The following is a 12,261-nucleotide window of genomic DNA, read 5'->3' as shown; positions in this document are numbered from 1 at the left end:
ACACCTCATCTAAAATTTACAGACAATCCATGTGGGCAATGAGCTGCATCTTTACTGCTTTAATGCTAAAAACAACAATCTTGAGTCAGAGTGAAAGGCAGTTCTTGTCTTCACATTTGCCAAAGTGACAACTACCCTGTTGATCACATCTGTCTTTACAGTGAGGAATGACAGTTTACAACCCTGGGAGGAACCCCTAAAAATAGGGTCTATCGTCTATTGCCTAAAGACTGTTTGCAAAATAAAGCGGCATGACCTGCATGACCTGCAAATATCAAGTTTGGGCACCAGAAAAAACACAAGGGTGCCAAAAGCTCATAGAAATATTTCATTAATGAGAGTCATAAATTTTAGGTGGCACTGATGTCACACAAGTGTCACTGTGACCTTAATTATCTTTATGTTTTGACAACAACAGTGAAAGGCTGCTGATTAAAGTACAGGGATGGACAGGGAAGAGATTAGATGAGTTATACTGGTTAATAAACTGTGCTGCTTCCTCCCTCAAAGTGCACTTCTCTATACAAATGAGGACATCAATATGTGATGCCTTGAGAGGCCTTAAGAGCTTTAAGAGCCTTAAGAGCCTTAAGAGGTGACACTTCTCATCTTTTTACTATACACCTGAACTGTAAATTCTCAAAAGATAACGTACCTCAAAAGCAGAGAGCCAGTCCTTCATTTGGCCTTTTATTCCTACTTTACCCTGCATCTCATTAAATTCAGAACTGGAACTTGCTCACTTGTTGTCTTGATCATTTCAATGTAATGTCCATTTCCACAGAACTAAATCAATCAGTGCAAAGACTGAGTCATGTCATACTCACCATTCTGCTATTCTTACTTTCTCTTCTCTGACAGAAACTGTTTTCATTCACAAATTCATTCCAGTCCTTTCCCCCTTCCACCTTTTCCTGATCGATGTTGACATTCTGTGAAGGCAACTTAATAGTTCCAACAGATTTTTCACATCAACAGCCTTCCTGTTATTGGTAGGCTTATAATGTGATATGGACAAAACTGATATTTAAAAAAAAAAAAAAGAAAGTCAAAGCAGCATAATAGTGAGTGTGACCTGTTGTGGTAGACTAAAGATAGTTTTATCACCCTCAGTGTTTTGTCTTGTTTTTTTAACCTGGCCTGTATTAGCAATTGGCCTTTATCTGTTTGTGCTATTTACACTAGTTAAAACAAATATCAGCTGAGAGAGTAAAAAAAACAGCTGTTTTATATTCATTCAGTTGGAATAATATGGCTTGGTCACTTGTCGATTCATTTATCTGCTTATTATGATTATTATTATTATCATTATTATTATGACTGATAATGTGGAGTTTTTTTTATCATCATCATCCAAACAAATCAAGTTGAAACACAGCAACAATCATGATTGTGCAGAAAAACAAGATGATTTGAATAAATGATTACAGCAGAAGGTAATCCACTGAAGGAGGCAGAGAACAGAAAACGTCTCAGAGAGGTAGTCTGGGAAGAACTCTCTGTGAACTTAATGTCTCTCAAAAAAATAAATAAATCAAATCTAGTATGATCATGAGTGCAGCTTTGAATACCCATTTAAAAACTTAAGCTGAATCCCTCATGAGAGACTGCCAGTACTTAGTGTAATATCCAAAGATCTAAGGGTCTGAGGGAGAGAGACATACTGTGTTTGCATTGTGCTGATGACAAACAAAAAAGGAAAAAAAATAAATGGGAACGAGAAACAAACATTTCAAGAAGCAGCTCGTGAGTAAAAGCAGCAGAGGCGTGTGTGTGTGTGTGTACATGGGTGCTATGCTGTGGGGAGGAAATATTTCTATGACAGGTTTCTTACAAAACAGTATAATCACAAAGGAGATGTCATTTAAATTAATAATTTTAAGTCATTTGAATTAACAGCTGTCATCTGTCTTTATCTTGAATCTGTCTGCATTCAAGACTGTTCACCTCTCTTCTGCTTTTTTTTCCTCCTTTTCATTGAAATGCCAAACAGACAGCAGGAATACATTATGAACCACTGACTTTCCCCAGCGGGCACATGGAAGACAGAAAGAGACATTTTGCCGTTTGCCATTTACACTTACTACTAACCTAAGTATATTAGGTTCAAGGTCAAAGCCACTGTCGTATTAATCACACATGCCAGTCTTTTTGTCCTTCATTACTAGAAAGAGTTATCGGATTCTGATTTATACGTGAAAGAACTTAAAGGGTACAAAACGACCTGTAGGCATCTCCCACCTGAAAACAAGGACACGTCAAAACAAACCTGACCAGTAATAAGGGTGCCAAAGCTAAAAATAACATCTGCTTCAGGGTAATGCGGTGCTTTGTTAACCTGTGAACTTTGTAAGTCTCTCTTATCTGTGAGTGAGGGCACAGGCTGGCTCCTCTTGGAAAGCTATGATGTCTGACTCATGTCTGGCTCTGAAAGACTGAGAAAACATGGTCTGGGCAATACACAACATTTTATGCTGTAAATGAGCTTTAATTAAAAAAAAAAACTTCCTCTAGGATCCAAAATTTTAGCTAGTAATACCCACACCTTTCAAATTTTAAAGCCCCAGTTTCTGATCCTTTCAAACTTACTGTCAATCAGCAAATACTGGTATTCGTTTTACTATAATAAGAATAATGTGTTCCTATGACATCGTAAAGAGGAATTTTCATAGTATTCATGGGTGAACCTGAAGTAGACAAAGGACTATCTATTGAATATCAAAATCAACATGAAATTTTACTTCAGCTAATTATCAAGACTTAAAATCTATCATTTTACAAATTGACAGATATACTACTCAACTGATGTGAGCTTCCACGGTATAATCTCATTATAGTCGATGTTTCATTTCTTTCACTTTAGAGCAGCAGTATTGAGAACTAATGTTTAGTGTCTAATGATCTAAATTATAAAAAGAGCAGCATTTTTGGCTTTCGACCTCAGTTAAACTCATGCTTGAACTTAAACCTCCATCAGAGCCGATCCCCGGGCTCTATACCCATATCAGAATATGTTTAGACTCATACTGCGCACTTGGGCCAAGTATTTTGACTATGGGTCATATGCGGCCATTTTCCTCTTGAGAGTTGTGGTTCTTGTCAAACAAAATCTTATCTGTTATGGTAGAGTGTCTGCATGTCTTCAAACCACTTGTAAACACGTGGTTAAATCTGTTTCCAGTAATCTGTGACCAGCAGGTCTAGATCACTTCCTAAACTGTCAGTAAAATTTTGATCAGATACAGTTTCCAGAAGGTCCAAACATCTTTTTCTTTTATCCACATTAACCCATTGTCATCATTTTTGCTAGATTTAAAGGGAGAATTAGAGGGAGTTATGTAACAGGCAGCAATTCAAAGAGCCAAATACCATCTAATTCAATATAATTGCAACATGATATCATCCGCTGTCCTCAATTCATCCTTTAGTTACAGGTTTCAAGGACAACATGACCATTGTGCATGAAACAAAATATCTGCTGGAATGATTTTCATCTGATCTTCTATTTTGGTGTCCTGAATGAGGCAAAATCCATTATCTCAAACTCTGTGAAGGATTGCCATCCTTTCCCAGAAAATTTTACTATGCATACTGACAACAACAAAATGACTTTATATGTTCTTAAGGTAAAGGGTTCTCAGTTTTGTGTTTTTCTACATTTTTGATGAGATACTCATTTGATATTTTAATGCAAATGTGAAACCTCTCATTAGAGATTAATTGCTCTATTATCATCACCCATCAATTGGTGAATAGCAAAACATATTTAACTATATGAAAATTTGGTTAATTAAATCATGCAACAGTGGTAATCGATATACATTATTATGCTGTTGAGGTAGATTGATTCCATCATTCTTTTCATCTCTTTCAGCCTTCCAGTCTCAAGAGTAAAATGACACACACATACTCACCACAACTTGGAACTGTTTCTTTAAAAGGACAACCTGCCACAATTTTGAAAAGCTCACCATATTGATCTTGGCGATGGCAGCTCCTCTGACTCACACTTCAGTGACTACTCCAGCCAGATAGCTTTGGAACTACACTGCTTCTCTTTTCTTGCTACGCGTAATGTTTTCATTGTGGCTGCTTGTTGAGTAGCTTGAAGTCACAGTTCTGTCTTTGAATCTAAAATAAAATCCTCTGCTGTGTGTCTGTTCATGCTGACCTGGCAGAGTCTTGGCCATGCACCGCTCTTTTTACACGCATGAAAATACAACACAGCCATGGTCGAAGGGCAAAGAGTGCAAGGCTTCCCATTTTAGAAATTGTAAGATGCTAATGACTAAACTAGCTGAGTTAATGAAGGGACATCTAATACTCTTTGATCACACATGCATACATGCAATACATACATGAGGAGCCATGTGTGTAAAACACTTGAAAGCACTCTACTCCATACAAGTGTAACCTTAAGAGGAGAAAAGGCAGAAAATAAGGATAGAAGCTTATATCATTTCATGCAACATTAGGTGACCTGTCATGACCAGGTTGTTCAGTTCAGTCATGAAATACTACTTTAATGTGACTCATAATGAAAATACTATCCGAAAAGCTTCTCCATCTCCTTTTTTGCTCACTGCGCTCTTCAGTCTCTCTTTCTGGCTGTTGATCTCTCTGCTGTTATTTGTTATTTATTTGTTGTCATTGCCATCACTAACAAGCAGCTATGGATGACATATCTCCTCTAATTAGCTAATTAACAAAATCAAAAAATATATTGGTCTGTTCAATCAGCTTGCTTCTGTTTATAGCTGACATTTCAAGTGAATCCTTTTTCCACACAAAGTTCAGATTTTGCACTTTGAGAAGTTCACTTTCTCACTCGCTCTTACATACACACCACACACACTGCGCTTTGAAAGGACTGTATTTCATATACCTAGGTGACATTTTTGTTACATTTAGAGGAGGACGCTGCTTGTCATGAGGTTTATACGAACATTTCCTTACTGTTCAGATTTATGACACGGCAGCAGCTGTAATATAGCAGAAAACAGCAGTTAACTGCAGCTCATTTTATTTCAGCTGGCATCATTGCAGGACTGGTTGAGAGGAATTTACAGAAGCAATAAAGAAATGACAGAAGACTTTTCATCTCTGCAGTTACAGTATCGCTGTATTGTATCATAGATGTACTGCAGCTGTGGTCTTCCATTTCCAGAGACTATCTTATTGTACACAGCAATAAAAACAATAAGTATACATTTCTTTCACTCTTTTAGCAGACTGCCTATAGACGAAATCATAAAGTTCCAAAATATTAATGCTAAAACTCCATTGATCTGTATATTTATGCTAATTCTGATCTGATCAACAACATACAACAGAGTTAGTAGCCTACAGCATGTTATTCACGATAGTTGTTAAGGCAGTTGTAATGTCCTCATCAGGAACAGAGAAGAGAGGAGAATCCTACTTCTGAACAGACATGCAGGGAAATGTATAATAATAAATAATCATGACAGCATATCTAGAGGTGAGTAAATAAACAGATATTGGTTGAAGTTATCTGTGAATGAGAACTCACAAAATGAATATAAAGGAGGCTGAGAAGGAATGGAGGTAGCACAGGGAAGCCAGAAGGATAAAAGTATTCAGCTCCAACGTGCAGTCGTCTAAGTGACAGGTTGTACTTGGAGGTCTGTCAGTCAGTAAATTAGATTATTTGTAGTGTGTACTGTATCTTCTCTTGGTCCACCACAGTGTATGTCAACACCAAAGGGAAACACAACATCGTGGAACAGATAATGTCAAGATGATGGACAGAGCATGTGTGCCTGTTAACATTGTGTATATGCTTAATAGCCTCATGTCACTGTGAATTCTGTATGCAGGCGTGTGTTTACACCTGTTAATAACCTCAGGATGGTAATATCCAGTGTTTAAATGAAGATATATGGAACCTCTCACAGGGAGAGGGGCTTGCTCAGACAAGTAGAAATCTTTTTGTTTCAGGTGGTCTTTGGTTTCAGTTTATGTGAACTGCTGATCAGACACTGAGACTGCCTGAAATGTGTGGAAGATAAATCTGAAGAATGCAAATGATGTAACTGCTACCTGATACATTTATGTGTTTATCCATGTGAATGGAATTTTGTGTATTTGATCCTATTCTTGTTTAAGGGAAACAGAGACACTCATTTACTGTTGGAATTGCAGATGCTTGCAGCAGATGTTTCCCAGATGCTTTTGGGATTTAAACCGACAACCTAGTCACAAGAATACCTCTACTAAAGCTCTTAGCTGCCACATATGCACATGTGTGCACTGACATGTGGAAATGTTAAGTATGTTCTCATGCATTCCTCTGCCTGTGGATCCAAACTCTCTGTGTATCCTTCACCCCTGTCTTGCATAAAGGTCATCATTTTGTGTTAAGAATTTCCTATTATTATTTTCTATTTTAAACAGCGCAGAAGTTCTTACAATTCCTCCTGGACACTCACTCAGTTTACAAAATTCAAATAATCAATTTTAAAAAAAAGGTTAAACTGCATTTAATATGCACAGTAAATGGTAAATCTGATTATTAGTTGGTTTTGAGTTATTGATGTTTTTCACATTTGACCTATTCAGTCAATGACTGATCATTTTTTTTAAATAAAAACAATAAATATTGGGCTTATCTATTAGGAACTACACAGGTTAACTTATTGCTCTGTGCCACTCACAATGAGCTGGGTCGGATCTGCCGGGTGTCCTGCTCCCCATCGTTGCTGGTCAGGCTGTGTCTCGGGGTTCGACCTTGGCTGCTGCTGCTGCTACTGCTGCTGCTGTTACAGTTGGCAGAAGAAGAAACCGGCTGCTGTAGTTCGCCGACTGTTGCATTGACCACGCTGTTCCTCTTTTCACCTACAAGACAGAAGAAAGATTTACAAACTCTTTGGTGTTATCAGATGGGAAAACATGGTTTATGTTTCTGCAAATAGCCACTTTTGTACAGACGTGTCTTTTTCTGTTCTAAAACTGTACATCTGTTGACCACTGCGAGCTCTCCCTAATCATAAGCTAACCAACTCAAAGCAAAACTGTCTGTATCAAACTGAACACTGACCACCTGTTCTTTATGCTTGTCAACAAAAATTGGTGGTTGTTTCCTCTCTATGATGACTATATGGCACCACAATCATCATTATTATTACCTTTCTGGGAATGTGTTGGTGTGTGGAAGAGTGTGAGAGGCCTCTCGCTGCAGGACGGGGCTTTGCTCTCAGTGCTTTTTCTCCTGGACAGGTTGAGCTGCAGGTTGGTCGAACCTCCGGCAGAACTCGGTACGGCCCTGAATATCTGTGCAACCAAGATAGGTTTGAGTTCAACCAAAGCAATAATATATGAATTGTGAAAACAAACAGAAAACAAGCAAAATTGCATACGCCAGCTGATGTCAAGCAATTTATAGTCTCATATTAAGCTGCAGGGCAATGCAGCTTTTGTTATCATATCGCACGTAGGGCACAGACAGTGATCACAGTGCTGTGCTTAAATATAAAAACACACACCCATGCAACAACAAGCTGTGATGTTACACTAAACAAGACTAAAAGAAGCAACATGACATGTGCAACCACTGGTTGTTCTACAGTATGAGTCACTTTATGCCTAGTTAATAATTCTTGGCCTCTTGCTTTCTGAAAAGAAAGAATGTAAAATCTGTGAGCTGATACAGTATATATATTATATTAATTCCTGGATTCAGGTAACTGAATTGCAGCGTCAGGCTCTGTCAAACATCGTAACAAAGCTTCTCACTGCTGTGTCAGAAACATCTTTTAACTGGCAATGATTACATTTGTAGAAACTTAACAACAGGGAACATTGTGCATTTCAGTCTGCGATTTGTGGTGGTTATTGTGACACTGCTAAAATGTATTTCTATTCTTTGAAGCATAATTAGGCAAGATGCTTAAAATCCCACACTGTGATAAAAATATACATGTACACGTAAGTTTGTTCCACCCCTCGCTAATTATGAATCTCAACGTTTTTCAAAATTGATGTTTTTCCACAACTAAAGCTGCCCTACTGGTATTAGTCTGTTATTTCAGCCCATGTCAAACATCATCATCCCCACATCTATCATCGCCTTTTTTTCTGCTTTTTTAGCCTGCTCCACACCCAGAGCTCCATTCAAGAAGGAAAAGATGAGAAATAAAAGGCTGGAATGCTGAGGAAGCCAATTTAATGCGCTGGATTTGTTGTTTTGGCTGCTGAAAAGCAAAATAACATGTCATAAACAGGACCACATGAAACAACACAAGTATTTCAGTACAGCACATTTGTGGAGAGAGGACAGATGTGTGTAATGCAGACTTGTTATTCTACAGCTGTACATTAGAAAACTGTGATAAGATCTCCTTTATGTACTGTATATGTATGTATTTATATTGCATTTGTTTTGTTTTGTTTTTTTTGCACATTGAACTAGACACAGCTGTTGCCTGGAGGATGGGAGGGGCTAACATGTCATGTTTGTGTGTGTGTGTGTGTGTGTGTGTGTGTGTGTGTGTGTGTGTGTGTCTCATCCTTTCAACACACACTTCCCCTCTCTTATTTGTCTGTCTAACCGTTGGTCTCTGTCATGGGCTGAACATACTGTGTGTGCGCACAACGCTGGAGTCTCCAACAGTAACGCTGATTTGTCTGTTGCCATGGTGACATCTGTAAGCAGATTGACCTGCCAATAAGCTGCTTGGTTCTAAAAAGGAAAGTGGCTTTAAAGTGCATATGTAGTAAAGTATACAGTTATTCTGTGTGTGTGTGTGTGTGTGTGTGTGTGTGTGTGGTCAGATATAAAGGAATAGATGTATTAATTGTAGGTTTAATGCACAGGGTTATTCCCCTTAATCCCCCACGTCTACAAACTCTACTGTTTGTGTATTTTATTTGTATACATACACACTCCCTCTTACCCTTTCGTGGTGCTCTATGAGGATCTCCACAACAATGTTCTGGAACTTGATGTCCATGATGGCTGCCACCGTCTCCTCCTGGGGGCGGAGCAGAGTCGGCCCGAAGACCACACCCAGATTAGCGATGGTCATGAGGTTCTGCTGGTGGTGACTGGCCACACTGTCGAGAGGGTTAAACAGAGAGAGAGACTGGGTGGCACCACATTTAATCAAAAAACCACTGCAGCTTTATTGTTTTAAAGTAGTCTCACTGCTCTCATCAACCCCTTTCCAAGAGCAACAAGGAGATGTTTCTAGAGAAAAACCTCTAATAAACATACAACTGTCCAACACCGTGGCAGGCTAGCAGAGTTAGCAACTAGCTGCTGAACATAGTGACGCATTTATCAGCTTAGGTGCCAGATATATTAAATGGTGTCACTTGAAACAAGCCTTAAAGTGAGTGCTAATGTTTCTCTGCTTTATGAAGTGGACATATTATGAGTTAATAATGGTCTGTTTACAGCTTGTTCCATCCCACCAAGCAGTGGAAAAAGAAAAAATGTAAACATAGGGAATTGGCTGATGTAACAGGTTGCTATAGAAAAACGTGGTTAGACCTTTGACCAAAATATGAAAAAATAAAAAACATTTTTTTCCAAATTTACCAAAAAATCCACTCTGTTCTTTTGAACTTGCAGAAAAATAAGGTCATAAAGCATGACAGAATTTTTTCTTTAATCTTCACGTGTTTTTAAATAGGCTTTATACTCCTTCCAAACTGCCTGTTGGATGGTCAGATACGTTTTGGAGCTCCTCTCCCACAGCAGCTCTCTGACATTAGGTTCGAGGGTGACTGTATCTGACTGATTCCTGTCACTTTCTGAAACCTACAGTACCATTTTCACACCCACTTAGCACTGTGATTAGCGATTGAGAAAGGAGTCAAAGATTGAACATTTCTCTCTCTGTCACTTTTTTCATTTGTTACACAACTACTTGTGGCACTTTTCATGTTTACAACCAAGGGCAACACCACAAACGTCTCCCTGGAGAGACCATCTGTTGAGAATGTGTGCCATTGTCGCTGTTTTTAACCAATACAATCGGCTTTTCATTGTGCCTGTAGCCGTGCAGATCAGGTATAAACACATGTGACGTCTGATACAGTTGGACAGCACATCTTACGGGCAAGACCCACCAAAATGTGCACTGCCAAATCAGCTGGGATAACTTGAAGCATAATAGGATTCCATTATGTGGTTTATCTATCATAACATCTAACCATAGTTTTCAGGTAACAAAGAGTCAGTACTTAGCCACACACCATTCAACACCTTGAAATCCCTGCTGAGGAGATTTATGACAATACATGCTGTGGAAAACACTATTGTACTTAAATAACACTGCAAAGACCCTGGAGGAAAGACTGAAAGAGCATGAGCAACAAATAACAACAGTAAAACAGGTCACAGCACTGACTGGGAAAAGGATATGAGTCAGTGGACAGTCAGAGAATGATCAAGGATACATCAGAGGCCATCTTTGAACCAAGACAGCGTTAATTTTCTCTCTTTACATATTGATGCCATTGACTGTCTGATCTGATCTGAAAAATACAAACTGCTGAGGTGTGTTTGCTGTGATTCAACCATTCAACCTATGAGCCAGTGGTGGTGATGACGATGATGATGATTTGACCGCCGGCAGGTATAATTTACTAAGCCCAGGTAAAGGTTCTCAAAATACTTGCATGTTGTATAAACATGGCTGACCTCCCATTTGTCACACATCATATCATGCTTCTGCTGTTGAAGAAAAGCCTGATAAAGCCAGAGGGCTTAGATGTGGGTTTACAGTGAAAACACAATGCCAGTTGGCTGAATTAAGAGGAATTACTACACATAAGCCAACAGTGTCATGCTCCGCTTTTTCACTCATGGGTTGCTGCAGCTTGTGGCTATCTAATTTACAGACCATGTTTGTTGAAACCTGTTTGTTTTGCAAGTTTTGTTGTCTTTACTAAAGTCTGATGCCAAATTATGAAGGCAAAGGTAGGATTTGATGCCCTGCGAGAAAGAAAATGAAGAGTCAATTGTCACAGACTGGACTGTACAAAAAAAAGAGATCTTTGCAGGGAGTTTTGTAACAGATTTTCTGAGCTGATTTTCTGGAGCACTCATCAGAATCTGTCCTGCTGAAATGTCCTTGAGCAAAACTGTGAATTCCAATCAGCTGAAAAGGTGAGTAGTATCCCATTATCTCCTAACAAGCAGCGATTTGATGATTGGCAGCTCAATTGACATCTAAAAGCCTATGACAAAACTGGGGTGAATTTGTTTGAAAAACTGGCTGTTTTTTCAACCTTTATGTGCAACATACATATCATATTCCTTCAAAAGCATTAATTACTTTATTTTGGTGTGAAGTTAGGAGTTGCTTCAGATGTTGTTAAAACAAAATTTGTAAGCAAACTAGATGTAAAACTTGTAAGCTACTTTTAGTTTTAACCTACACACCAAGACATTTTTGACCTGCAAATCATTAAACTAGTCTTTACTGGGCTGCAATTACAGTAGCTCCTACACCTGACCACTAACCCCTCCCTCTCTTCGAGGGATAAGTTGAGAAATCGATTTGGCCTGGTGGCTGCTGGGTGGGTTTCTATTTTCAACACACGGTGCCTTAATGTGGTCAAGAGATTACATGTAGCACTAATCCTTTCTGAGGATGGACAAAAACAGAAATCAAGCTAAGGAGTAAAGTAGGGGAGGGGAGGGGAGGAGAGGAGGGGAAAGGAGAGGAGAGGAGCCACTATTAACACTACATAGTAACTGCTAAAATTAAATACTGTTTCTGTTTTCTAGGTGCAAAGTGTCTGATACAGCAAAGACAATAAAGACTGCAGTTATGCATCTGTGTCCAAGCGTGTGTGTGTATGTGTCTGTGTGTGATATCTCCACCTACTTGGCCAGGTGTTTCATCAGCAGCTCCAGCATTTGTCTGTTCTTCTCAGGAAGTCGGTGCACCAGAGCATGGATCTCTGTCACCCTGGCCTCTGGGTTGTCCAATTCTGGTCAGACACAGATAGGAAAAGCAGGGAGAGAGACTGTTTAAGAAATAAATACTTCAGCTTGTCACAGCTAATTATTTTTCTATTGACACATACACACAAGGAGCAGAAACAAAACAGACAAACTAAAGTGTCTACACCTGGAATGCAAGTGGGCAGAGTGCCTTTATTCTTGTTGTTACAAAGATGATACATATTATAAGGTTTTCATTGTGCAGTCCTACACTTGCAAGACCTTGGTGCAGAGACATAAGTCATACTTTGTAAGAATGAACCAAGATTTTTTTTTAAAAG

The 12,261-nt window shown here is 38.9% G+C and overlaps 1 protein-coding gene across 1 annotated transcript in view; it reads right to left on the bottom strand.

Annotated features, from left to right (window-relative positions):
• LOC108893483 (rho GTPase-activating protein 26) overlaps positions 1 to 12,261 on the bottom strand; it is an 85,628-nt gene that overhangs the window by 10,366 nt on the left and 63,001 nt on the right. Inside the window, exons 17-20 of the mRNA XM_018691552.2 lie at positions 11,862 to 11,967; positions 8,916 to 9,075; positions 7,149 to 7,293; positions 6,678 to 6,858 (exon numbers count right to left, since the gene is read on the bottom strand). Coding sequence (XP_018547068.1) covers positions 6,678 to 6,858; positions 7,149 to 7,293; positions 8,916 to 9,075; positions 11,862 to 11,967 — 592 coding nt within the window. The remainder of the gene's footprint in view (positions 1 to 6,677; positions 6,859 to 7,148; positions 7,294 to 8,915; positions 9,076 to 11,861; positions 11,968 to 12,261) is intronic.

The sequence above is a fragment of the Lates calcarifer genome, linkage group LG20 (genome assembly GCF_001640805.2).
Source record: "Lates calcarifer isolate ASB-BC8 linkage group LG20, TLL_Latcal_v3, whole genome shotgun sequence".
NCBI classification, from domain to species: domain Eukaryota; kingdom Metazoa; phylum Chordata; class Actinopteri; family Centropomidae; genus Lates; species Lates calcarifer.
The sequence above is the reverse complement of the archived record's forward strand: the minus strand, read 5'-3'. Positions and strand labels throughout refer to the sequence as shown.